General features: G+C 49.0%; 7 protein-coding genes across 7 annotated transcripts; 3 read left to right on the top strand and 4 right to left on the bottom strand.

The window, feature by feature from the left end:
• Positions 1 to 157: 157 nt before the first annotated feature.
• CI109_101969 (uncharacterized protein) lies at positions 158 to 1707 on the bottom strand (the record flags this gene model as incomplete). The annotated part of the gene is made up of 5 exons (XM_032006504.1): positions 158 to 359; positions 482 to 797; positions 953 to 1242; positions 1352 to 1553; positions 1635 to 1707. The coding sequence occupies 5 exons, from the start codon at positions 1705 to 1707 to the stop codon at positions 158 to 160; spliced, it is 1083 nt and encodes a 360-aa protein (XP_031859173.1).
• A 9238-nt stretch (positions 1708 to 10945) lies between these two features.
• CI109_101968 (uncharacterized protein) lies at positions 10946 to 13592 on the bottom strand (the record flags this gene model as incomplete). Its single annotated transcript, XM_032006507.1, has 6 exons — positions 10946 to 11242; positions 11308 to 11698; positions 11760 to 12171; positions 12234 to 12925; positions 12991 to 13297; positions 13376 to 13592. The coding sequence occupies 6 exons, from the start codon at positions 13590 to 13592 to the stop codon at positions 10946 to 10948; spliced, it is 2316 nt and encodes a 771-aa protein (XP_031859176.1).
• A 353-nt stretch (positions 13593 to 13945) lies between these two features.
• Positions 13946 to 16490, top strand: CI109_101967 (uncharacterized protein; the record flags this gene model as incomplete). The annotated part of the gene is made up of 7 exons (XM_032006508.1): positions 13946 to 14500; positions 14561 to 15276; positions 15343 to 15412; positions 15469 to 15827; positions 15897 to 16020; positions 16080 to 16196; positions 16254 to 16490. 7 exons carry the CDS (start codon positions 13946 to 13948, stop codon positions 16488 to 16490), a joined length of 2178 nt encoding a protein of 725 aa, XP_031859177.1.
• Positions 16491 to 17029: 539 nt separating this feature from the next.
• On the bottom strand, positions 17030 to 17784 carry CI109_101966 (mitochondrial 54S ribosomal protein bL34m; the record flags this gene model as incomplete). The annotated part of the gene is made up of 2 exons (XM_032006509.2): positions 17030 to 17470; positions 17737 to 17784. The coding sequence occupies 2 exons, from the start codon at positions 17782 to 17784 to the stop codon at positions 17030 to 17032; spliced, it is 489 nt and encodes a 162-aa protein (XP_031859178.2).
• Positions 17785 to 17878: 94 nt separating this feature from the next.
• Positions 17879 to 19609, top strand: CI109_101965 (RuvB-like helicase 1; the record flags this gene model as incomplete). The annotated part of the gene is made up of 4 exons (XM_032006510.1): positions 17879 to 18190; positions 18291 to 18423; positions 18480 to 19027; positions 19115 to 19609. 4 exons carry the CDS (start codon positions 17879 to 17881, stop codon positions 19607 to 19609), a joined length of 1488 nt encoding a protein of 495 aa, XP_031859179.1.
• Positions 19610 to 19959: 350 nt separating this feature from the next.
• On the bottom strand, positions 19960 to 22060 carry CI109_101964 (uncharacterized protein; the record flags this gene model as incomplete). The annotated part of the gene is made up of 5 exons (XM_032006511.2): positions 19960 to 20414; positions 20485 to 20597; positions 20670 to 20760; positions 20874 to 20965; positions 21096 to 22060. The coding sequence occupies 5 exons, from the start codon at positions 22058 to 22060 to the stop codon at positions 19960 to 19962; spliced, it is 1716 nt and encodes a 571-aa protein (XP_031859180.2).
• A 1182-nt stretch (positions 22061 to 23242) lies between these two features.
• Positions 23243 to 27257, top strand: CI109_101963 (uncharacterized protein; the record flags this gene model as incomplete). The annotated part of the gene is made up of 10 exons (XM_032006512.1): positions 23243 to 24034; positions 24105 to 24236; positions 24348 to 25046; positions 25106 to 25281; positions 25339 to 25737; positions 25827 to 26269; positions 26326 to 26653; positions 26717 to 26866; positions 26924 to 27029; positions 27105 to 27257. 10 exons carry the CDS (start codon positions 23243 to 23245, stop codon positions 27255 to 27257), a joined length of 3378 nt encoding a protein of 1125 aa, XP_031859181.1.
• Between the last annotated feature and the right edge of the window lie 391 nt (positions 27258 to 27648).

Raw genomic sequence — 27648 nt, 5'->3', positions numbered from 1 at the left:
AGGGAATTAATTCAACGAAGTGTCGATTGAACTTCGCTTCAATGGCACTGCATCACTTCCTGCATATACGGTTGAGTTGACTACAACTCCGCCTCCTTCTTACAAAAGATTTCGTCCTTTACGGGAGATCGACCGAACAAACCTTAACCATTCTCATTCACTTTGCCTCGTTCGCCAACTCCTCTTTGAAGTCCTGTACGGCCAACGCGAATCCAGTATCGGTATCGTCGGCCTCGAAACCCATCTTCAAGAAATCGGAATTGTCGTATTCTCCAGCCCAGGTCTTGCAAATGTTGATCACAGCTTGGTCTTTTTGGAATTTGACGAGGGACATTTTGTCTTTCCCACCATGCTCGATTCTACGTTGACGAAAGGGAAGTAGGTCATATCGTCAGCGGCTGTTTTCGATGTTCTTCATGGACCCCTCCTTATCTATTTCAACAACTCAAACTCTATTTTGGGAGAATGGAACGACACTCACAGAGCTTCGATGATCTGTCTTGGTCGGACCTTTATCCCTGGGATATTTATACTCCTTCCTTCTCCTTCTCCGAAGTTGCTCTCGGGCATACACAATGCCCAAGCGATATTCCGGACTACAGTCTTGGTACGACTACACCAGAATGGCATATCGTCCAAAGATGAATCATCAAGGGATGAAGCGATAGGACAGATCGCTTCTAGACCTTGGAGAGGTTCCCGGATCAGTCCGGAGATGAATGAGGACGCGGCGGAAGAAGGTGCACCGGGTCGGATGGCGACGGTTGGGAGTCGGACGGAACGGGTGTTCAAGTAGCCTAGAGGAGTAGTAGAGCATCAGTAATTGGTAGATTGGCAGTATTATTCCGGCTCCAGATATCGTAAGCGTAAACGAGGGGGAAGGGAACGTTAAGAAGAGGGGGACATCCGATTGAAGTGAGATAGACCACAATGTCCAGCAGCAATGACTAACCCTTTCGCCCATAGTCATACACGTACAACTCCATGATCGTCTTCTGCACACCATAACTCGAACCGGGTATGATCGGCGTATCTTTCGGCACCACATAGTCCTGCGGACGACATTTCGGTCCTCCATAAACCGCAAGAGACGAGACGAACACGTAGACCGGTCGAGGGTCGCCCTCGGACAAAGTGGATTGGGCGTGGGTGTGAGTGTATTTGAGCAAGTTGAGGTTGGAATCTACGTTGACGGCGTAGCCTAGGGGGAAGTTGGCTTCGGCTCCTCCGGACATGATTCCGCTGCGGAAGAGGAGATGGTCAGCTCGTTGCCATCTCCTCCAATAGTTGAACAGGATACGGTGGGGAAGATAATCAAGCTCATGGCTTCGAAGACAATGACATCACTTACTGCAAAGCAAACACCCCGTCCACCTTCTCGCCCTCAAACAACCCCTTTACCTCCTCAATCTTGCCCAGGTCCGCCTTGACAGTTCGTAGCCTGTTCTTATCGGTAATACCATGGTTAGGAGGCTCGACAATATCAGTTGCGATAATCTTGATATCGGAGAAGAGAGAAAGCAGAAGCTTGACAAGTTGTTGACCAACGAAGCCTGCCCCAACATGAGTATCAATATTGATCCGTAATAGGGTAAACAATAAGGGAGAGGAAGCGGGGAAAGCGGTTCACTCACCACCTGCCCCGGAGACGAGGACGGTCTTGACGTGCGAGGGAAGTTTCAGTGCGTCGTATGTGGGAGCTACCATCGTGGGTATGTATCTGCGTGCTATTTACAAGAACAAGAGATGATGAGATCTCTGAAGCGGGTGGGATATATACCTCTCCTGCTGAGTGTAGGATGTGGATTGAGTATACTCGAGTATCGGGTCCCCGCTCTTACCCCATCTTGCCGTATCTAACCGGTCCGGTTACCGGTCCGTGCATCTCACAAGATCGTCGTGTAAGGTGGTCAGTGGCATGTGGCATGTTTGAAGGACCTTGGTAGCCAATGTACCAAGGTCTCGAACAGGGCTCTGACAGCACGTTCCGCGGGGACGTCTGCATGTATATGATACACAAGGGCTCCGAGAGGAAACCTACACAAGGAATGAGTAATGACAGGGGTCTGTTATCTGCGCAACGCGCCTTTTTCACCTCGTATTTACCAGGACAACCTATGCCAATGTGACGATGCGCGTACTGCGCCCACGATCGTATCAGAGGGAACAGTACACTCTCACTCTTACTGTCTCGTGTATGCATGTGATCATTTTTTCCCTACAGTACTACCTGAACCCCCAGTGAAGCTCCACATGGCGCAACTCCTCTTCGATCACAGTCACTCAATCAATCCTTCCTCGCTTATGGGGCGGCTCCGAAGCCAAGCACTCGGGCTTTTCTTCCACAATGATCTCTGCTGGATAGGGATAGCCCAGGGAGGGTGCACACTGGGGACATTCCGATGCAGGGCGTGCACATCCAGGACATCCAGCAGCAGGATCTGCATTAGAGCTACTCGGAGCGGTGAAGGCAGGCTGCGTGGATGGAACACTGGTGGGATACATCCCGGCGCCACCATACCCAGAGGCTATCGCCGTCGGGAAATCAGGATGAACAGGCCTCAAAGGCGTTGTTGGAACAGGAGGGATTGGCCTCTGCGCTCCAAATGACCCATCGCTGGGACGCCGGAAGGGCGAGACCAACTGGCTCGAACTCGGTCCGCCGGTGCTGAAGCTTGTGCTTGGGCTTGTTTGGATGGTAGCAATTTGCTGAGAGAGGAGGGGCGACGTGCCCCAAGCTATGTCAGAACTGACCGTGTCGCCGCTCCAGGATCGTTGAGGAGGCTCGATATGGCCAGTGGTCGCTGTCGACTGCTGCTGGGTGTCCGCGTGTAAGGGGTGTAGGACAGCGGCCTTCAAGGAGCCTGAAGGAGCACTGGATCGCCCCTCAGTAGCCCATTCTCCACGGGAGGGTTTGGGTAACCTTTCATCCTCTATCTCCTTGATCACCTGCCTTTGAGATCTGCCCCACGCATCATGAACAGCACGACGTCTTGTCTCCTCCTCGCGACGTCTTGTCGTCTCCTCAAGCTCTGCCTGCAGACGTTCTGTCTGCTCGTCTGCCTCCTTTTTTGCCTTTGCTTTCTTCGATGAGTCATTGGCCACGCTGCACACGGTTTTCGCCAATCGGCATTCATTATTCACGAGAACCTGGGGACCGCATTTACGCGCCTATGATATGATGCCTCCATACACTGGAGTCTATCCGCTCAACCGGACGAGGGCCACTGGACGAGGGAGCAAGAGAAGCCGTCACTTGGCTGGGAATTGCACTCGAGGGATGATCGGTCGAATTGGCGTATGTGTTCATAGTGGTCAAGTGGTCAAGGAGTTTGACGGTCTTGGTGATCTAATGTCGGTACCGGTAGTAATGCTTCGCGAGTAGTCGCGTGTTTGGATCGACTGTAACATCAGCCAGGGGAAATGGTTGAGGAAATGATACCCCTCTTATACCTTGAATCGCTGACAGCTCGCCACTCGTATCTGAGCTGACGAAGACCACGATTCTCTCCTCTCCGGCCGGAGATCACTTCTGGAACAGAAAATCCTTTCATTCCGTCGAGGCACTGACGTCGTTGTTCGTCATATGAGATATGCCAAGAAGAAACACGTCATGATAAGCTCTTGTTGGTAAGATACAATGAACGTCACTTTTGGGTCGAGCTGGGAAAAAGGACGTTCGCCATGGTTCCAAGTCTGCCGGATCGGATCATACACAACTACTTGTCGTTTCATTGAGCTATCCATTTCGGTAGAGACCGTGCGCATGGCTGGACCACGATATCGAGGGTGTTGAAAGTGTGCGAGGCGTTCTTGAAAGTGACACACCCCGTCGAGATATACGAATGAGAGGATCGTGTCCGAAGTCTGCAGTCACGCCTTGACGCCTCACGAAATCCCTCTGCAATTCCGATTCTGCTTATCATGCCGGCCGCAGCTCCGTCGGAAAAAAAACGAGATGTACAAACAAACTGGACTACTCACGTCGTATAGTATGTATATTTTGGAACAAGATGTTCAGCAAGAGATACTCTCTCAGGACCATACAATTGCTCCTCCCCCGACCAGCCGCTGTGACGATATGATCACCGTTATATTGTTGACGATGCACAAGATGTTCTGGGATAGGCTTCGGGTAGCTAGACTGCCACTAGCATACTGACACACTGTTTCTCCTTTCAGTGAGCGAAGGGGAGAAGGCTTCTTAGCTTTTTGTTTGCGCTATCTATGGTTCTGTGAAGAGCAAGACATGATAACAAGTGCCAAGACACCCACGGACACAAACGAGCTATGAGAGCCTTGTGATCAACTCTCGGTCTGTCACGAGGTGTGTCACCAACACCATTTGTGATCTTGCCACTCTATTGCATGGTCCACGGCTGAGACACACGCTGCCAAACATGACCAATCGCTAGACCCGATGGCTCATGAAGGCGATAACGGTGAAGTGGTGCATAGCACATCATATGATGACACACTCGACGTCACTCGACATCACAAGTATCCACTGAGCCTTCTGAACCTTTTGTAAAAGGACGCCGGTGTTTGAAACACGTTTCATGCCGCAATCCCTTAAGATGCGAAGGGGCGATCAGTGAAACTCGGAATCCGTGCACTGTGACAATCCTTTTCAGCAGTCCTGCCCTTGTCCTTGCTGGGATGCGGTATCTGGCAATTCCACCACTGCACACATTCTCCATAACCTCTTCCCATACTTGCTTTCAGCACAGCTTTTGCAATGAGCTATCAAGGTGGTCAGAACAACAATGCATACAATCCCTACCCTCAGAGTGGTCACCCAGGATCCAGTCCTTTCTCAGAACCCCCTCCCGGTCCTCAGATTGTTCAACCCTGTTGGTCGCCTCAGGAAGTCCCAGGAGGCTACACTAGCCCTGATCCAACAGCCAAATCATACCAACTCGCCTCCTTCTACAGAGCCCGGCGATCAAGGTTGAGTGCTCATCGCAGCCTAGCATATGGACAGTCCAGTGGTGCCGCTACCACAACAGTGAAGAGCGATCAGTCTCACGTGATCACACTCCTCCGCAATCCAATTGCATTGTCACATGATCACAAAACAGCATCAGCAAAGGAGTCTGCACTCACCAAGGACAAGCAGATATCCTCCACCAAGAAGCACTACCATTTTGAGACTGCTGACCATACTCTTGAGTCCCAGTCTCCAGGATTCCAAGGACAAGTGCAGTATCTGGGCTGGGACCTCTCGCAAGATGCTAATCAAATGCGGCGCCAATGGAAGTACAAAGATCTTTGGGGATTTGAGGAGATGTTTCTTCACAATGTCTATCACCTTTCCCGGTATTCACAGCCATATGACGAAGCTTGCAATCACCTCTCTCAAATGGCCAAGGGTGACAAATGTATGGGATTTGATAATAGGGATGAATATGGCAAATGCAAGGACAAGTTGCTGGAGTGTTTTGAGGATGACCGGAATCTGCACACAACTGTGTTGGATGGTATCCTAATTCATACCAAATTGGCGGAAGAGGTGAACAATCATTTGACAAAAGGCCATTCATATGCAGAGACAAGCCTACTTGTCAACAAAACTTTGAAAGAGCTAGCTGGCTTCAAGACGCTTGTAGCCACATTTGGTGAGAGGTGGGAAGAATCCAAGTCTTCGTCTGACACCCTGCAGAACAACCATAAGACACTCCTGTCACTTGAACAGTCAAATCAGCAGCATCTTGATGAGATGATGGACCATGCGGCATATCCCTCTGGTTCTGGTGCATCTCAAATGAGAGGTGGCATCTTGCTTAGCCTGGCCATGTCCACAAAATAGGTGTGACGGGTGACCATTTCTCAGAGGTAGGCAAGTGGTTACGGGACATTTGTTTGTAGTAATGGTCAGCTTGTAAAGAAGTCTATGTGTATATAGGACATTGTCAATTACAGTTAGAATTTTAGCTTGTGGTAGCATTGTGGTCTTGCCTTCAGGTGTCACTGCCATAAGTGGTGTTGCAACTTGCTTTTGCTGATCCAAGATGAGTCTATATCTTCAGCAGTGAAATGAATCTATACAGCTCTACTCACTGGTCTGTGTCCTCACCATCATATTCTTCTACTGATTGCTTGGAATCAGCCCTTGCACTGTAACCCAGTCTCTTTCCAATAATGCCATCTTACAGTTGAGGTGCAGCATCCTGAGTTTCACCAAGACTTCTACACAACAGATTACCATAGCGGCATGGCTTTATTTAGGGCCTTGTTGAGAGATCAAAGCATTGCGATGTTTAGTTGACATGTACCTCAGCAATCATGACATACATCAGGTCACTGTTAGATTAGCTCTGTCACACTTGTTGCTTTGCAATACTCTAATAGTCAAAGGCTGGCACAAACACTTGTTGAGAACAATAGATACTGATGTCACTGTTCGCCTACCACAGATAGGCATGTACCATGTATGGTCAAATCCTGACTATGAAAGACTGTCACAGGTTGTGACATGTTTCATGACATTGAGAAGCACAACAACAGGCAAGTGCTGCATCTTACCCTATTATGTCTTCTTTCAGAAATGTGGCAGGCTTCTTCTATACGTACATGGCCAGACAAGCCTGTCCACAAGCTCCCCTTTGTCACGACCCAGTACAACTGAGCGGACGACTCATGTCGTGACACCTCGACTCGGCCGCCGAATAGTTCGACCCGCTAGCCAACGGGAACCAGTTCGACATCGGCCCGGCGACAGCCGTCGTAGGAGATGAACGATTCGACTGACTAATCGTTCCCACGGTTCTTGTGGCATCATTGGTACTTATATACATGAGCACAGGACTCGTACAAAGTTATTCCTGTGACGAATGTATATTCCTCTGTCTAGTTCACTACTGTGGAACCCATACCGCGATCTGGCAGTCAACCCCAAGTCTCGTACATTCGGTATTCGACTTGTACAATTCGGTACAGGACTTTGTACTATTCGCAACCCGTATTCCCCGCTTAGGCTCGTCAACGGACCCGCCTCTGACACCCTTCCCTCTATCCTCTTCCCCCCAGAATCACTTTTTCTGTATTTGGATTCTTTCCTTATCTCTATAGCCCATTCAGCCACAATGTCCAGCCCTCACTGCACTGGATCCGAGCATGACTCCAACATTCTTGCGGAGCTAGCTGAGAGCTATCGAAACCAGTTTGGCCCACTGCACTTCAAGAACAAGAAGGGAGGGTACTGTCAAGACCGCGTTCACCCTCCTGATGCCATCTTGTCAAGGTCTATTGACAGCAATGGGTTTCAGATATATGCTACAAACACCATAAATATGGCTTCCACATTGACAAATCATGCTCAGCACCTCTCTGAATAGCTTTCTGGCATCCATCACATGTCTGTCCAAAGCAGAATCCTTCTTGACTCAGCACACCAGCTTCTCAGAAAGATACAAGAGTTCAATTACCGCCGCAAGCAGGCCGTTTATGGTCCAAAGCTTCCTGCTGGCTCTGCTTGGTGGAACATTCGTCATGATGTTTCCAAGGCTGATGATGAGCTTCAGAAGTGCTTGAAAGGATGTGACTTGTTGGTGACAGAGGCTACGTCTGTGGAGGTCTTGGTCAGCTCTGCAGCTGCAGCATGGGAATCTTTGCACGACTGCAACACTTTTGGGTCTGGAACCGATTGGTCTGACCTCAATACAGCTGATGCCGTCAGGCATGTGGCAGCGGCAAACGAATTGTTGGACCGCTACAGTTCTGAGGTTCAATCACACAGGCTTTCATCTGTACCTGGAACCAGTTTGCACTCTGCATTTGTCAAGCTGGACAATCAAATGAGCGCTGCCAAACCAATCTGGAATTCTATCTGTGCATCTCATGATCAAACATACAGACCAAATGAAGGGATCAGCTCAGCTGGACCTCAGAGATCAAACACTGGTCAGATGAGGTTCCACACAGACTACAAGTTGGGATCAGTAACTGCATGGCATCTTGGAGAGGATTGAGGAGAGAATAGCGGAAGCGAGAAGTTTATGCAAAGCAAACTGTAGTCTTAGTAGGGGAATGGCTGAGGAAGGAAGAAGTAATACAGTGTTTTTTTTTCATTTTCCTATGGATGTATGAGGCTATAGCTAAGGCCAGTACTGTGTACATATTGATTCTGATGATGTAATTTTTAACACTACCTTTTGAGTTCACACAACAAGATATCTCACCCGTTCAGGATATATGTGCTACGCTGCAAGCTGTTTTCTATCCGGTATACTTCCAACAATGGCGGTCTAGCAAATAATCTCCCAGCTAATGTCACCGTTGTGAACGCTGAGGATAGACCATCTCAAAGATCTGTCAGATGCTTGAAGGCTCAATAGCCAGTAGCAATAGTTTTGGTATCATACATGACAACTGCATTTCCTTCTTTTCATTTTTTGCTTCAGCCCAGGAAAACATGTTTCAGAATAAGGGGGAATTTGAGGGGTCTCGAGGGCATTCATCATTGTAGCAGGTCACTGGCAATTATTTCTTCTCAAATCAGTATTAGAGGGATGTCAGATCCCAAACATTCTTCTTGGGATAGGCAGAACAAAGCGGGCTATGATGACATACGCGCTTAAGGGTAATCACCTATTTTCACAACTCTTTCACCTTGTTGAACAAGGTTCTGTGTACAAAAAGCCTGCCTGAACTACGCAGCTTTCATTCCTAGAAATTCTCGGGTATATATAGCCAGAATCAGGAGGTTCAGCAGAACCTTGATTATTGTGACCTTTTATTGTGCAATGTGATGCCCAGGACAGCGTAGTTGGCCATTGGCTAGGCAATGTTTCTTTACACCTCCCTAACTATCAGCTAAACAAGTTTACTGGAAGCAAATTATGTCTCATTGAGACCCCAATCATATGAAGATATCAATCTCAAACATGATCCAACACTAGATGACCAAAACAGGCCATGAAGTCATATATCATCACACTATGTCATGAGAATAACTCGGTTCTCATATTGATTTCACTAGGCAGATGAGGAAGCCAGGCCTCAAACATGTTTCAGTTGCCAGCATATAAAACGAAGACAGCCGGTGATGAAGTCGTACGGGGTCATACATGGCTAAGAACATTTTGTCCTCCTTTTTCCTGCTCAAAACCAAGGATTTGAAATTTCAAACATGCTTCACATTGCAAAAGGAGATGAGGAGATCATGAAGTCATACATCATCATAACAGGTTAAAACAATCATCTAATTCCATGTCTGCTCCGACAAGATGTAATGGTCAAACATGCTTCAGATTGTGAAAGGGAACTACAGGGCTATGAGGTCATATGTGGTGTGCAGGCAGAGACATTCACCTCTTTTCATGATTGTTCCACTATGCTTAGGAAGCCTAGGCATGTATTTGCATACAAAATGCCAAAATGGTCTGCCCACCCTTCAGCATTCCTTCCCTCACTTCCTCCACAAAGAATATTTTTTGCCACCCATCAATTGCCAAGCTACCACTTTGCGCACCACAATCAAATTGCACCACTTGATCACAATGAGCAACACCACTGCATCTCCTATCACATTTGATGATGACATGGTCATTGTTGAGTCCACACCCAGCGTGACTACTGTTGCTGGTGGCGATGAGCACTCTGGATCTACCACTGGGTCTACCGTCATCCAGAGCAATCATCCTCCTGACTCTGCCACTCACTCTTCTGCTTCTGCCAACCCCCCTTCCCCTTCCGGACTCCATCAGCTTGCGTTGGCTTACCCATCCCAATTCTCTACAGTGCACTCAGTAGATGAGGCTCCCAGTCATCCTGTGAGCTATGACCAGTCAAGTTACAAAACAGTGGAGCTGCGCGAAGATCTCAACAAAACCAAAAAGATGGCTCACAACCAGGCAGAACGCATCCAATCTCTCTCCACTCTCTTGAACAAAGCATGTGAAAGACAATCCTTGGATCAAGATTGGAAGCACAAGTTCCTTGAGCATGGAAGTGCCTATCACATGGCTGCTCCAGAGTATGAGCATAGGGTGAAATTGACACAGAGGATCAGATGGTGTCTGGATGAAGACACATATCACACAGTTTGTGGGGCGACGTCTGCAAATGAGCAACTGGAGACTGAAAAAGAGCGATTCACTTCTTGTTTCAAAGTGAAACCTGACGAGCATGACAAATCTCTTGCTGCCCAAGGGGAGAATGAGAAGACTGCTGGCAATTTGTCTGTTCTTTTGGAGGTCTCAGCTCAAGCCTGGCAAGATTTGCCCAAACATCATGATAGCAAACCTGATTTTGACTGGTCGAACCCAAACACATATCAACAAGTCAAGAACGTAGCAACGGCCGAAAAGTTCCTGTCTGATTTTGGGAGTGGAATTTCTCAAATGAGGTCCTATGGATCAGATAGAATGGATGAGGCATACAACCGCTGGGACATGGCGAAAAGGAGAGGTAGCCCAATTTGGAATCGCATGTTGGCGTCGTGCACTGCAAACACAGGTGCAGATGCGGCTCCTCAGTCATTGGAGTGAAACGCCATTGGCAGCACTCGTTCATTGAGCCGTCACAAGGATGAAGTGTTATGCGGGCAGGGAAAAGAAAGACGATCAGATGAGGGAACGATTTGGCGGGGCGAGAAAGTTGGAGCTGGATTTCACTTCATGGGAGTTTGCAGTCTGTGGATAGTAGTGCTTGTAGTGTGCTTTGAGGCTTCAGTATTTGTCAACGCCGTTCATATTATGATTTTGGCAATAGTGCTCGTAGTGTGGTGTGGTTCAAGACCTCTGTAACTCATTGTGCATAGTAATCGAAGTGTCTAGGTGTCTAATTGTTAATAGTGCTCGTAGTGTGATTTTCGAATTTCCGCGTCTGTCAATAATTCGCGTGATGTGATCTGTCAATAGTCTTCATGGTCTACCTGGAGAACGTGCATATGTTTATACATCGGTCTCCCGTAATACTAGGATCACATCCCTCCTGACGACGATTATTTCTTCTTCAACACCAATGTCAACATGTCCCCATCATCCAAATTCACACTAGCGAGCGTACTCGCATTACTCATGACTTTCGGCCCATAATCCAATCTCATCCTACTGATAGGTAGATCGGCATCGATGATCCTCTTGATCTTCTCTCGGATCGTTGAGAATAGCGTGTTGACGGGTAAGTCGGGGATGGTGATGATTGATCCGTTAAGCTTCCATTCGGGCTTTTCGGGCATGTTGGGGAGTTGTATAGAGAGTGATATAGGATCAGGGTGAAGTGACATCCAGTCGACTTCCTGTAAACGAGCAGCGAGTAGATTAGCATAAGACCCAAGTCGCATCAATAGAAAGCAGTACGTACGGTGTACAGTTGCCCATATGGCAATTTCTCGATCTTCGGTCGCTTGAAGACTGGTTTCTCTGAAGGCTCGTCCCCATCACGTGGTCTGACTTGTCCAGTAATAGGAGATGAAGATGAGGAAGCGGCCATAGCTGCTAGTCGTGAAGGGTGGATGGTGGGTGCACTCGGTGCACTTGGAGGAGCTTGCGAAGGGGCGAAAGACGGGTCGTATGGCGCTGAGATATACTCCTTCTGTGATGGTCCAGTGGGAGCAGCGGAGATGGTCGCGCCGGGGTATGCAGAACCTCCGCCAGGTGTAGGAAGACTGGCAGCCAGAGCAGGGGGTAACGCTTGTGGTTGACCGGGAGCGCCAGGGCCAATCTGAGGACCAGCAGCGTTTGAGGGTGTGTCGCTACAAGAAGGTCGTTAGTAACTGTTCCTAGATTGACTAGCGAGTGTAGAGCTAAACTCACGTCAAACCCATTCGACTGTGCATCTTCTTGATCTGGTCTTCCAGACTGAACTGCGTCTGGAAAGTATCGGTAGTCTTCGCTGCTGAAGCAGTGTGACCATCCCAAATGATCTTCTCCCTCTCTCTTCGCTTCTGTCGCTCTTCTTCTTCTCGTCTCTTTCGCTCTGCCTCGTCGATCTCGTCTCCAAAGATATCTGTACGAGCGTGCGCAAGGTTCTTGAGCGAGGCGACAACATCCGCACCTTGCTGCAATTGTTGTGCTTGAGCTCGTCGCAATTCCAAGTTCTTCTTTTGCTCCTTCCATTTTGGGTCGAGCAATTCGATACGCATGTGTTCTGTAAGCTCGTTCTCGGGGATAGATTGACCACAATTGGGACATATAGCTGTTTGGACGGCATTGTTTCGTTGAATACCTATTTTGCAATGGAACGTCAATGAAAAGCTCCTCCACTGCTTCGTTAACATGAGGACTCACCTTTGGGCACATAGTCCTTTCTGATTCGCATTCCTCTTTGTTCCATTGCCGCTCGTTGAACTTCTCGAGCCTTCGATTGCTCCTGCTCCGCTTTGATCCTCTGCAGTCTGACTTCCTCCTCTTCCTCTTCGTCCTCCTCGATCTCCATCTCCTCCCCAGCTCCTTGACCATCGAGAACAGCATCCGCACCTGTTGGTCCAGCTCCTGTCTCCTCCATGACCATGGAAGCCATCCTCTTCTCCGCCATGCTCATTGACTTGAGCTTCTCCACACTGGTCGGTGGTGGCAACTCCAAAGCCTCGTCGTTCTGAGTAAACTCGATCGTCTCGACAACGACGAAGTCTTGCCAATCGATAGCAGCACGAGCGGTCGCTTCTTCCTCTTCCTCCTTTTGTCTCTCCGTCTCCCTCTTTCTTCGTCCTCTCTCCCATTCAGCTCGGTTACGCGCTTCCTCCAACGTCTTCCACTTGATATCAGGGTCGTTGGCCTCCTTCACGATGTTCTCAATGAGTCCAGGTGGAGGTTGCATGACTTTCTGATACGATTCCACCATCCGGTTGTAGTAGCCATAAAGAGAGTGAGTGGGTCGCAAGAAGTCGAATTGGTAATTTCGGCCTTCTTTGACAGAGAGAGATGATAAGAAGGATCGTCCTCGTCGTGCATGGAACAAAGCTGTCAGTCGAAGGATATCACTGCGAAATGACTTGTCAGCTCCATGCCTCAAGTGCAAGCAACAAAGCGAGAACCAAACACTGACAGGTCCATAGCGGTGACTCCCGGAAGGTCCACCTTGAATTCCCAAGGCTTCGGCTCGTAAGCATTGACCTCGTCCGCTTTGTTGTCCTCCTTCTTCTCCGGCGCTGGCGTCGCGTTCACTCCCTTCGCAGCATCTTCCGCATCCTCTTGGACCTTCACAATCATATACCTGTAGTATTGATGGTATGGGTCGGCATCGTTCAAGAAAGCGAATTTGGGATCTGTCTTTTGGTGTTCTCTGATTTTCTCTTCGAGTAGTAAGGGAGTAGGGGATTTGGAAATATGTAGAGCAGTCTTATCGACGATATCTGTTGAGCGGCACGCACAAGAAACATCAGCTAAAGAATCTCGCAAACTCGGGAAAAGGAAAAGAGCTGAAGACCCACTTCTGATCTCCTTGGGAGGATAGATGATACCCTCTTTGAGTTTGTCGCTCGCTCTCGGTGCTCGATACTCCTCCATATTGGCATCGTCCTCGCCACCATCCTGTTCGCCAACGTCCGGCGTTCCATTGTCGTTACTGGTCACCCCGTTGGGCTTTTGTCGAAGCTCATCTTCGCCCGCGTACGTGTTGACCGGTCTCGGGAGGTTGAGAGCTGACATTTTGAACGACGAGCTACCTGTGATACAAAGTCGAACAAATTCAAGCCGATAAAGTTGAGCTTGTAGCTATCACGAAGTTGTGGATAGCGAAGAGATCAGTGGCAGCGACGAGGGAGAGCAGCTATGGTGAGCGGAATTATCCGGTGTTTTGATGCAAGTGGCAGCAGATCGAGGCGACTGTCTTTTGTTGCTTGTCTGCTACCACGTGGGATTTGAAAACATAATACACATAGTCTCCCCGTTGAAAGCCATCTTTGTCGTTCAACCTGTTGGATCATTCAACGTTGCTTGTTACCTACACATTCCTCATCGTAGTTATCATTACCCCTTGACCCAAATCTCATCGACCTACCATGTCGCAGGTCTTCCCACAACCTTCGCCTTCACCCAGAAAGGCATCTGCTACTCGTTCACCACCTGTCTTACCCTCTGGTATGCCAGTCAGAGCACACCAAACAAAACAACAACAACAACAACAACAACAGTTCAGTCAACCTTCACCGCACCGACATCATCCTCACTTGCACCAGCAACCATCCCATCACAAGATGTCGATGCCTAGTCCCGGTCCTTCGCCTAAGACTACCCATGTAGACCAACACAAAGGTCGTACAGGTCTTCCTAGACCCCACCATCATGCTGCTTCGGTGTCAAGTAGACCATCATCCAATCCCTCGGGAGGATCATCGAACGATAGTAGTCTTCGCGAGACATCGAGGACGAACATCAGAGGCAGTATGCCACCTCCTTCAACGGCGAGACAGACCAGCGCTACGTTAGGCTGGGGTGACAATATCAAATCACCATCACCGAAGGAGCAGTGGTTAGAGACACCCAAAGACTCTTGGACTCCTCAGGTGCAGGTGGAAGTGCGAGACGAGGTTGAAATGCAGTTTGATTCTCTCTTGGTGAGCAACACAGCTTCTGGGTGCCGGATATAGAGTGAAGCTGATTCGTTCGACCTCCAGGACTCGTTGCAAGTGCCCGCTACTGTGCGACAGAAATTCTCTTCCGTATCACAAGATGTCAAATCGTCCATCCTACATTCCACAATCACATTCAACCCCACCATCCTCTCTTCCCTCGGTCTACCCATCCCTCAAGCCTCAAAGGAAACTCCGAAGATGAAGAAACGTATATCCACTCCTCTTCTCCGTAAAGCCAAATCATCGTCATCGCTGAACAGCCCCAACCAATCTCCTGCTCGAGTAGGAAAGACATACTCTGTCGAAGGGGAGGGTTTCGTCATTGTCGCGTCTCCTGTGTCGAGTCCGAACATCGGGGCAGGAGGACCAATGTCACCACCACCACATATCCCGCACCGGGGTCAATCTATGGATATGCCTCGTCCGGCGAGTATGCGTATGTCAACTGGACCGAATTCGAGCAGTCGACCAATGTCGATGAGTTTATTCGGACCTTCGTCTTCAAATGGAAGTATGTCATCCTTGGGCAAGAACGGTGGAAAAGGACTTGGGATCTCGATGGGTGAACAGCCTGATGCTTTCATCCAATGGTTGAGCAGCTATAGGGGGACGGATCTGAAGATGGATGTGGCTAGATGTAAGAAGTTGAGAATGTTGTTACGACATGAGACAACGGCTTGGGTCGGAGCGTTTGTGGAGATGGGAGGATACAAGCTTGTGTTGGACAGGATGAAAGACTTGCTGGACATTGAATGGAGGTGAGTAGTTTACGCCAAATGACAAGGAATATAACCTGGACGGAGCTGATCGACTTCTCCTCACAGGGAGGAGCAACACGATGATCAAATGCTGTATGAACTGCTGAGATGTGTCAAGGCTTTAAGCACTTCCGAGGTGGGCTCCCATGGCCTGAGCAATCTCTCAGGAAGAAGCTCATTTATTTTTCCTAGATCGGCAAAGCTGCCCTTCGAGCCCACTTCCCCAACCCATTCACGGCACTATCCACTCTCTTATTCTCAGAGAAGAAGCCTGGTGACTTGCCTACTCGTCAAATCATTGTCGAACTCTGGCTATTCCTTTTCGAGCTGTTCCCCCCAATCGCCTCGCGAACACCTGGCGGTCGTCCCACGTCTGTGAGGTTCGACGAAAAGCCTCCAGTCGATATCGCCAAAGAGGTTAGAGGTCTGCTGGTTCCCGATTTACCGGATCCGACGAAAGATCATCATGAGTTTGTGACCAAGGCTCATAGACCTAGAGTGTTCAAGGCTTGGGTCGGAGAATTGAGTGATATTTGTAGAGACTATTTCTGGTGAGTTCATCAGTTTCTCTGTCAGAAGTATGTGATGAGGCAGTGTGCTAATGGCAATTGTGCACGCAGGATCATGTGTCATGGCTCGAATACATTGTGGACCCTGGACGAAGTCGACGACACCAAAGTTGAGAAGCCTGTTGCTCCTGGAGGTGCTACAGGAGGTGTCGAGTTTGAAGCGATGAACTACGTTGTGGGTTACTCAACTTCTTTGCTATCTTCAACACCCGCTGACTTATGGTCTCTGAGCAGACCACACACTTCAAGCTTCTCAACGCGTTCTGCAAGCAACAAGCAATTGAAGATCGGGAAAAGGCCTTGCAACTGCATCAAGATCTCATGTCATCAGGGATGGACAGAATATTAGTGGTGAGTGCGATGCGACCGTATCACGATCGCTATACTAATGTTGATTGTATTTCGTAGACGTTCCGGAAAGCTTCAACGACATATTACCCAGCGGTCCATCTCGAATTGGCGCGATATGTCTCACTCCTGCAGGCTGCCTCTCCTGGTGGTAAACTCCCATACTTGATCTCGAAGATGGTAGGACCACCACCTGAGGAACTGAGGAAGTTCGGAGGTGCAAGAGAATGGTTGCCGATGCCTGTGCCCGTGGGCCAGAATGGTGGTAGAAGAGGTGGATGGGACGGAAGACAGTAATTACGGTCGAGTAACGTTGTGCGACATATAGAGATTGGATTGGACGAGATACTATTGTACTAATACAGAGTGTCCAGAGAGGAACGGACAATTGTACATTTAGTTCGCGGATGAGACCATACATACCTGGACGGATGGTTGCTCGTCGTTTGTAGCTTGTTCATATCAGTTGCTATGCAGTGTGCAGTCTGAATGGTTCTCTTCGAATGATAGAGAAATGTGTGATGGTTTGCATGATATGTGCGTGGTGATCTGGTGACTTTTAAGTCTATATATATATGTGCTTGGCCCATGTCCAGGCTGATACTTGCTCCTCCCGGCTCACTTGCCTGTTGCCTTCCGACACCCTTTCTCCGCTGGGTCAAGTCGTGCTTTAGATGACCCCTGTCCTCCCCTTAGCTTAGCTTAGCCTCCAAGATCTCCATCCTCGACCGATTCTACCCACATCCTCCATCTCATTCGGAATCGTCCAGTGTCACAATTCCCATAATCTACAATGCTCCTCATTCTCTCCGTCCCCCACTCGCTCGTTCACTCTTTTAATGTGACAAGTTCTTCCTCCCTTTCAACAACCTCCTACTCAACATCTTCCTAGCATTCTTCCCTCCTCTCAACCTTGCCAAAAAACCATGTTTGTTCTTCCTCTTCCTCTGAGACGGTTGATAGAACGTACCCATCGCAGCGCCCCTTACACCGCCTAGCTGTATTTGGGATGTTGAGGATGATGAGAGGATGTGTGTAGGAAGGTTTGAGATGGACGGTCGGAGTGATGAGGTGATTAAAGATGAGTTGAGAGGGGAGAGTCGGAGGGAGGCGAAAGATGATGTGAATGTTGATGGGGTAAGGGTCGTCCTGGAGACGGAGGGGAGGGCGAGACGAGGTTGGAGAGGTGGGAGGGGGAGTGAGCGCAGGAACGCAGTTCGAGGTAATCGAGGCATTGTGACGGAATACGATGGGGATCGAACGGTTTGCAGGGTGTTCTAAAAGGGGTTCGAGGGATGTCGCCGGTAACTTTCGTTCGGTCAAACTGTTGTTGATCGTTGGTTCGGTGTGATGGTCGGTCTCTTTCGACTTCTCTAGGTCGTCTACTGTGTGATGTAGTTGACGGTTGACGTTTGTGAGTTCGTTGTTGTTTTTAGGTATCAAGATGAACGAGCTGATGGTCGAAATGTCAGTGATCCCAGTGAGAAGGTATGGGATAAAATGAAATTAAATATTTCGGAAAATATTCAGCAATCCATCCCACTTCACTTCGTTCATTCGTGAGTTCGTCAGTTGTTGCAGCAGCATTCATTCGCGTTCCTTGAGCGACATCAATCTTCCTTTCTTCCTCTCCAATATCAAACACGTAACACAAGACGAAGAGCAGCAATTCCGTTTATTGCACAATGTCCGCTCCCGCCGCCACCCCCGCCCCCGCCGCCGCTGCATCCTCCTCCTCCACAGCGCCCCAACCCCAATCAGGCGTAATCATCACCCAACCTCCCCCACCCTCCACCCTTCGCGAATCACGAATAGCGACCCACTCGCATATCAAAGGATTAGGTCTCGCAGACGATGGAACAGCGATGGACTTCTCGCAAGGTTTCGTCGGACAGAAGATGGCAAGAGAGGCACTTGGGTTGCATTTGAGTTTGTTGAAGTTGGGTAGACATTCAGGTAGACCTTTGTTATTGGTCGGACCGCCAGGTACGGGCAAGGTGAGTAAAGCTCGAATTGCACCTTCAAGACATCCACATAACCAAAAGCTTGAAGTCATTATGATCGGAAGCTGACTGCTTCTCACCTAACTCCGCGCAGACCGCTCTCGCTCTCGCCCTGAGTCAAGAGCTCGGATCAAAAGTCCCATTCTGCGCAATGGTCGGTTCAGAAGTATACTCTGGTGAAGTGAAGAAGACAGAAGTGCTCGGCAGTTGTTTCCGAAGAGCTATCGGTGGGTATCTCCTGCTCCTCCAATTCAGAGTCTAGCTTACCCATTCTCTGTTGTAGGCCTCCGAATCAAAGAGACGAAAGAAGTCTACGAAGGCGAAGTGACCGAACTTACCCCCTCTGAAGCTGAGAACCCTCTATCCGGCTATGGAAAGACCATCTCGCACGTCATTGTCGGCTTGAAAACCGTCAAGGGTACAAAACAACTTCGACTCGATCCATCAGTCTACGAAGCTATTCAGAAAGAACGAGTAGTGGTCGGCGATGTGATTTACATCGAAGCCAACACTGGTGCCGTGAAGCGAGTTGGAAGATCCGATGCCTATGCGTCAGAATACGATCTGGAAGCGGAGGAGTACGTCCCTTTACCGAAGGGGGACGTGCATAAGAGGAAAGAGCTGGTTCAGGATGTCACACTGCACGATTTGGATATGGCGAATGCTAGACCGCAAGGTGGTCAGGATATCATGAGCGTCATGGGACAGTTGGTGAAAGGTGGAAGGACAGAAGTGACGGATAAATTGAGAAGAGAGATCAACAAGGTCGTCGATCGATATATCGAACAAGGCGTCGCAGAGCTCGTCCCAGGTGTTCTGTTCATCGATGAGGTGAGTTGCACGGGCGACACAATATTGCAGCTTCTGTCTGGTTATTCCCTCTGATTCATGCTTATGCTCCAATCCACTTGTCCCCAGGTTCACATGCTCGACATGGAATGTTTCACCTACCTGAACCGAGCTCTCGAATCACCAATGTCACCTTACGTCGTTCTCGCTTCCAACCGTGGAATCTCCACTATCCGAGGAACGGAATACGACGGCCCCGCCGGCTCCTCGTCTACCGGAATCCGATCACCTCATGGTCTACCTATCGATCTCCTTGATCGATGTATGATCGTCAAGACTGCCCTTTACTCGCGAGACGAAATACGCAAAGTCGTCGAAATGCGATGTAAAGTCGAAGGAATCGTCGTCGGTTCCGAAGCTCTTGATAAACTGGCGGATGAAGGGGAGAAATCGAGTTTGAGATTCGCGCTACAACTTTTGAGTCCGGCAGGGATCTTGGCGAGAGGAAAAGGGAAGATTGAGGTGGGAGTGGAGGATATCGAAGAGCTGGGAGAACTGTTCTTGGACGCTAAGAGATCGACGGGTGTGTTGAGAGACTTGGAAAGTAGCGAAAAGGTGTATTGAGCGGTGAAGTCGTAGAGTGGGGAGTGACACCGATAGCACATGTAGATATGTAGAAAAAGGAGACACTCAAGAAGTGTTCATTTAAGCTCATGCATCGCATGATATGTCATGGAAAGCGTATATGCTACAAAAGGTGGTATATGTGTATGAACCATGCAAATCGCGATCTATCGTCTGAACAAATCTATTCCCGAATCACTATCTAAACCCGTGTGTACACCTACGCTACGTCTCGGAGCGACGTTCTACCCTATTAGGTGGCTACCCTCCTTGTCGATACCCCTATCCTAAATGACTGTGACACAGATCAACCTCGCTTCTGCTATACTTGAACCCTTTCGACATTGGCTCTACCTTCCCCCGCTGGCCGCCTTCTTACCCCGTTCCATCCCTCTCAACTCACTATCACTCTTTTCGCCCTCCCCTCTTCTCTTCCTCTCCCCTCTATCTTTATCCCCCTTATTCGGCTCGATGACCTCTCCTTTCCTCTGTGCAGCTTTCTCTTTACTTCTCTTCTCTTCAGATTGTTCAGCCAATTCAGCAGCTTCGTCAATCGTTTTATCAATATCCAACTTTTCTTCCACTTCCTCTCCTTCTCCATCTGAACTCTCAGTAAAGTTTCGTGATGATGATGATTCGCCACTACCACCACTGCTCGAACTGGAGGGCTGGGAGGCGGACGCTCTTCTCGATTCGATTGTCTTGGCCGCTTCTTCTGCCAAGTTCTCAAGTTCGCCTCGCCATTCGATGTCATAGTCAGCCGCTATTCGTGATATCTCTCGACGAAGGGTCTTTGCTTCGGACACTGGTAGAGGGCGAGATTAAACGATCAGCATTCCTAGCTCTATGCAAAGATGAAGATGAGCCTTGCTTACCCATCTCGGTCCATCGCTCAATGTCTAGTCCGGCTTGTTCGTACAGTTTCCTCTGTCTAGCTGTTATGGACAGATCGAGTAGCGATGAGTATGATACTTCCCGATTGTGGTAGCTGTACAATAAGACATATCAGCTCATCATGATGACATATGGTTCCACAAACGGGGAGAAAGACATCACTTACATGAGGAACGCAGCAGAGCCTAACAACGCTGCGAAGCCGGTTGCCCAGGTGACAGGTTCCATCATATCCCATCCTGCGTCGGTGAAGAAGGCTGAGAGAGGGATCGGAGGTCAGCATAGGTTCATGGCTGGCTTGGCGACTACCAATGGCGAGAGATGCGAAGATGACGACGTGGAGATAGACCTCCAAAGCTGGCTCACTCACTGAAACGAATGACTGCTGCCCAGTAGGCGACACCACCTCCTAGAGCCGCTACTGCCAATCTTTGCGCACCTTTGTGGGCAGCATAATCGATTCTAGCAGATACAGGCGAAGAGAGTCAGCGGATTTCATCGTTGGGGTCGTGGTGAAAAGGATAGCGGAACGACGGGAACACAGGCACGTTGTGTGAGGGCGAGATCAAAGTAAAATGGCTGTTACACTCACTGCTTCTTCTGCTTTGTCATCCTATCCAGTTCCTTGGTCAAAGTCATCAATCTCTTTCTGATGTATGCTGTCCTGCTCGCGAAACTAGGTATAACAACCTGCAATTCCAACTCTTCCTGTTTTTTGTCACTCTCTGGCGAAATGACGATTTTGAATCTCTCATTGAGACAACTTTGTTTGATGAAATCGCTCAGATCGGTAGATTGCGACCATGAAACTTCTTGCCATCTTCCATCTTCGCTTTTCCTCTCTGTCAAATGAGGTCCACCTTCTTGTCTACCCTGATCATTTTGTTGGTTTTCTTCCTCTTCGGCATTACGTAGATGAGAATCGATATCCGATTCTTGGCCTGTCAAAGCGAGATAAGAAATATCGGATCCTCGATAAGCGGTCGGTAGACTCCCAGCGATCAGTCGAGAGAGATGCGAGAGTGGTTGTGAAGGATGAAGGAGAAACGCGGTAGGTCGAGGCGTGGGTGATCCATTGGATGAAGTTGAGGGGGAAGGAAGTGGTAAGATCAATTTGAATAGATGCGATGTCGTAGGTGATAATTTACCTTCCCATTTCGCAGGATCAGGTATATGATTCATAGATGAAGAGGAAGTCGGATCTGTCCCTGCGAAAGGTGTTTGGGCAGGATTGAAATCTGATCGAGGAGATGCGGACGAGATGAAATGAGCATGTGAAAGGTCGGTAGCTCCTTCGATATGTATCGGATCGCCTGATTCGGCTTTGTTGATATCATTGGTCTCAGACTTGGACTTGATGTCCCCTTGTTTCTCTTTATTTGATTCTAGGCTGATATGGGATGTGTGCAGGTGTCGAAAGCCGATAGTCGATAATTGATCGCATGTCGACGGTGTCGAGGACGGTCGTGATGATATCAAGTTGTATGCTGATCTCCCCGACAAAGGTGTCTTCGGTGACACTATGACACTCAGCGATATCAGTCGACCCCTGATCATGGCGCACGTTGCTGATGTCGATGTGAATGTCGATGCCAGAAGACAATGCAGGTCAATACGATGCGAAATGCTGTTGAACAACTGTCCACTGCTGGAATCAACATGTAAACTGTTCTCTCTCGCGACTGTCTACTCTACGTCATGCTTTGTGTCACCGTACACATCTCAGACCACGTTCAGGCACAGCCCTCGTTCACCTTAATCGCTTGCCCCACTTACAGTCCGGTGAAATCTGCCTCCGTTGCTGGAACATGGACCATTTATTTACTGGAATACTGGAATCGAGATGAGCAGGGTGAGAACCCCCAAAGGGGTAATAACTCTCTCGTTTGGTCCAGGCGCAGTCTGTGCTTGTCTGTGCTTGTCTTGCTGCGAACAGGAGAGGTCTAGATCACACCACATCCCATCCCATCCCATCCAGACAGCATGATCAACGAGTGACTGAATAGTTGTTCTTGTTCTTTGAGGAACACTGTGCAACCTCTTACATCACACCTACATCACATCACCCCATCCGACACGCCTCCTCACACCCCGTATAACCAAGTTTGTTTTGTTTCATTCTGCTTTTCTTCTTACGGTAGACAGAACGCTGGGCTCCGAGCTCGTCTCCTTAAGGATAATAACGTACAATTTGCGTGCCTTGTACCCTCATTCGTCCGTCTGCCTTTAGTGTTTTCATCCCCCTCTCCCCCCTTGTATATATATCTCTCTCTCCGTGCATCTTTTGTGCAGTCTCGACAAGCTAGTCAGTTGGCTGGTAGCGAACAGGGAGTCAAAAGTAAAGAACACGCTCTCCCTTTTTGGCTTTTTACATCATTAAATTTCAATTGTACACTTTTGGTACAGCAGGTCTTACAACCTCGTTCTTACGCAACGGCAGATCTCGTTCTTGCGTTAACCCACCTGTCAAACAACGTAGTTCGATTATCCCGTCAAGGCGCGTTTATCGGTCGGTTTTCGCCCTTTTCTTCAAGTTCTATCTTTAATCAACGCTTGGGTATCATTTAATCGACACACGGTCACAACGTCGTCGTCGTGGTCAACGCCAGCGCCCGTAGCGACGGAAACCGAGGGCGCGCCCCAACAACAGCGTCACATATACAATATCAGTTCTATAATAAATCGACAACTGCCAAGTCTTCCTCTTGTCTCCTGTGTGAGACTTGTATCCGCTCAACCATGGCACCCAGTACGACCATCCTTCGACGGGAGGAGACCATCTCTGATCCATATCCTGGGCCTACCGCTGGACCTAGTCGAATAACGACGCACGAAGCTCCTCATCATCAACAAAGAACACGATTCGCCCCATCCAAATTCTCGACGGTATGGCAGAAAGTCAAAAATTCTCTCACGCCGCCTTCACATCCTTCGACGACATCTGAATCAGCCCTCGGTTCAAGCTTTCGGAATACGACAGATCTGTATTATTCCGAATCTATCTCTGGTGATCCATCACATCTGCCTCTGGAACTGTTGAACCCGAAAGGCGGGACGGATGGGAAACATAAGCGGAAAGGTATCTCGGACAGGATCAGCTCCAGTGGTCGAGGTGGAATGAGAAATAGAGCGAGAAGCAGTCAGGCTAATAGCACTTCACGATATGGCGACGACGATGATATGTCAGGCAAGCCAAACGATCCAGTATCACATGTCGTTGTCGAAGCCAATTTCGACCATTTCACACCGACAGTCCCTCGAAGCGATTCAGGTTACGGAGCAAGCGGTGGGAATGGAAGTAGGAATCACGATACGCTCTACTCGACTAAAGGGGAAGATGACGAAGATGGAGGTGGGGATCATACTCGAAGTGAAGTAGGGAGTACAGGAAGAAGAGGAAGTAGGAATCCAGGATGGATTAGGAGGAACTCGGCCGTCGCTTGGGTCACGGAAAGGATGTGGCCGAACATCATGCACTTCCTCAATTCGTCCTTCCCAGAACCTAGCAAAGAGCGATCCTTTCAAAAAGAGGTACGTGCGGGACTGTGGGGACTTCTTTATTGACGAAGAGTTCCAGAAGCTGATGTTTGAATGATCCCAGGCGTGGTTCACTCAAAAACAAGGGGCTATGGCGTCTTCTGTGTTCTTTCTCATCAATTGGGTCCTCACAGTTGGTCTTCTCCCAACACCGTTCACTGTGTTCAATTGGGTCGCTTATCTCTCAGTTGCCGGTGTAAGTGGAAAACTCCAACTCGTCATCCCTATCCAGCCTGTTTTGGCCACCATTCCTCCGATGCAGCTGCGCTTCCTAATAGCCAAAATACTGATCTTTCTTTGTTGATAGGCTGTCACAATACCGATCCTTCCCATGGTCATCTTCGACTTCCCTCGTCGACATCCTGACCTATGGCAACCATTCATCTTCGCCGCCTGCTGGGTCTTTGCCTATATCCTCATCGTCGAAATGCACGTGTGTGGCTTCTTCACCGACAACAACACTTGCGGTACTCGAAATTTCCTCAATTTGCTAGGATTCGCATTCGGTCAACCGGTCTTGGGATTGTTGACACTTCGAGAATCTCGACTGTACGCCGTCTTTGGAGCTTCGACTTGGTTGATCCTCGTAGGAGTATTGGTCGTCACTGAGAAGCATTCACCAGCGTTATTCTTCCGGAACTTGGTCTTCTTCGCTCTCTTCCACGCCTTTTTGATCGGCGCGAGTTTCCTAAAGGAGAGAAGCGATAGACAGATGTTCGCGCTTCGTCAACAACTCAAGATTCAATATCGAGCGACGCAATCCGCTCAAGTCATGGAAAGACGTGCGGCAGATTCGAAGAAACGCTTCGTCTCGTATATCTTCCACGAAGTCAGAGTACCCCTCAACACCGCTCTATTGGCGGTCCAGAACCTGGATGGGGAGAATGTCTTTCAGGGATTGGAGGAGGATCAGGCGGAGATGGTGCATGGTTTGATGGGAAGTTTGACAATGATGGAAAAGGTATTGAACGATGTCTTGTCTTTCAACCGAATGGAGTCTGGCAAGGTGAGTCCTCCCGCAGGTTCTGTTGACGATATCGCTTCAATGCTAATTTGTCATCTCAGTTTGCTCAAGCGAAGAAGCCTTTCGAATTCCACAAATCGATTCAACTCGTCGCGCTGTCACATCGAATGCAAGCACAGATGGCAGGCATCGAACTGATAGTGGACTTGGACAAAGACATCGATAACATCGGAGGAGTTTTTGTTGGCGATGAGATGCGTTTGAGACAGGTAGCGAGGTGAGTCCTACTTGAGCGTGCGTGAACTTTGAGCAGCATTAACCTTTGGTATCGCAGCAATCTCGTTTCAAACAGTATCAAGTTCACCGACACAGGTTCTGTCAGAATAGTCACCAAACTGCTCTACCCTCGACTCGAGCCTACCCCTGCGACGGAGATCGATGATCCCCTCCGACAAGCCGCTGTCAACCTGCAGAAACAACAAGAGCTCGAAGAGTCTGACAAAGCTAATCGAACGGCAGCGCCCCTACAACATCCCTTCCCTTCGCACGTCACCGGCACAGCCGATCCTGAGAAGGGATCGGTGAATGCGGAAAGTCGCAGGTATAGCAAGGACTCATGGTTGAAGGAGAAGGAGAAGGAGAGGGAGGAAGAGAAGAAGAGGGTGCAGAAGGTGGTAGTGAGGGTGGAGGTGCATGATACTGGTGTTGGATTGAGAAAGCAGGACGTTATCGAGTGAGTGCTTGCAAATGGTGGTTACCACAACGTCAAATGTAAACATTGGAGAGGTGCTGATCCAATGTCACTTCACTTCACAACTGTAGCAACCGACTCTTCTCGCCTTATGTTCAAACAGAGATCGGTCGTCGTCAAGGCGGTAAAGGTTCAGGTCTTGGCCTTGCTCTCGTTCGTCAAATCGTCAAACTTTCAAATGGTCGATTGGGTGTCGAATCGGAAGCTGGGAAAGGTTCGATGTTCTGGTTTGAATTGCCGTACTCCCTCCCTCCCGCGCCAAAACCACGATCTAGGGAGCTGAGCAATAACGCTAGCAAAACTGGAGTCAACCAAGTTGGATTGCAGAGGGACACCAGTGTCAAGCGACCAAGTCCACTGGTCAAGATGATCGATCAAGCTTATGCCCCTGCGCCTGGGTCAAGTCCACAAAGGAGCGGTACACCTACCGAAAGACCAGCGATAGGGACGACCGAGTCGTCTCAACCATTGTTGCCGCAAGCTCACGGAACACCGCGAGAGCATGACCGTAAAGGTGAGTTGAGCTATAATTTAAAGTTTTCAAAACAGTGCTGATTGACGTCCCCGCAGCTGCATCTACCATTGCGACTGAGGAGATCATCATGCACACTTATCCGCCTGTCGATCCTGCGACCCCGGAAGATGAAGGACCACCTTCCGACACGACGTTTATCGATCCTTTCGCACCGGTTCCTGGCGAGTCGATAGGCGAAAGACGGTCATCAGAGTACTCTGATGCTGTACCTGGTACACTCGGCGCAGGATCCATGGGGGGACCGGGCGCTGCATATCAGAGAGATTCGTCACCGCTTAGACCTACGCAAACGCAAGAACAGATGGCTTTGCCACCACCTAGTCCAGAACCCCCAATGTGTACTCTCGTAGTAGACGATGACAAGTGAGTGGCCGCCTGCGCGTGGCGCGATGAGAGTGAATGCTGATCATCTGTTTGCCGGAATAGACTCACTCGAATGCTCATGTCGAGAATGTTGACCCGACTCGGTCATCAAGTCACCACGGCTGAGAATGGTAAAATCGCTTTGGGGATGATCAGAGATAGTTTCGAACAAGCACCAAATTCGCCGAGATTCGACATCGTCTTCCTTGACAAGTGAGTGGGGTATTGCGCTCGCGTGCGAGACAATCGGAGGCTGATGTTGTGATGTAGTCAAATGCCGTTGATGAGCGGTGTGGAAGTTGCGAGGGAAGTACGAGAGATGGGTTGTCCGATCTACATCGTTGGATGTACTGGTAATGCCTTGAGAGAGGATCAGGTGGGTTTTGTCCTCTTCGCTCTGACTTCGGGAACAGGATATATGACTGACTTATCGGTTCTTGTCGCCCCATAGGAAGAGTACATCCGAGCCGGTGCGGATGGAATCATCCCCAAACCTATACATCAAAAATCTTTGCTCGAGATGATCAAAGAAGCTAGGAAGAGAGTAGCGGGCGAGACTCGACCCAAAGACTTGGATATGGGTCCAGATGACGATAGGCGTTAAGTGTTCTCTCACTTTGTTTTCTTAATTTTCTGTTTATAGTTTTGCATTTTCGGTCTATTTGGGTATCTATATTAGTATTTCGTGGGAACGAGTTGTGATTACTGGTAATCTCCTCGCTCTCGATCAGCTTTTGCGTTCTGCTTTTAGATATAATGGGAGTTTCGCATTCATACACGAGTTTGGATAATCTGTTTTTGGTACGTTGCGCTATGACTTTATGGCGATAAGGAAGGGTCGGGCTGCGAGTAGTGTGGAGCGCGGAAGAGGAGGATTGAGAGTCTAGAGGGTGTGGGAATTCTGTATCCGTAGTCACTCACACTTTATGCATCACGCATGATTATCAGATGTAATATGGGGCCAGAGGGACCTCTCACTTTGTTGGTCAATGGAC

Source organism: Kwoniella shandongensis, chromosome 3, assembly GCF_008629635.2.
Source record: "Kwoniella shandongensis chromosome 3, complete sequence".
Taxonomy (NCBI): Eukaryota; Fungi; Basidiomycota; class Tremellomycetes; order Tremellales; family Cryptococcaceae; genus Kwoniella; species Kwoniella shandongensis.
Note: the sequence above shows the minus strand (reverse complement) of the source record. Positions and strands in the feature narration are given on the sequence as shown.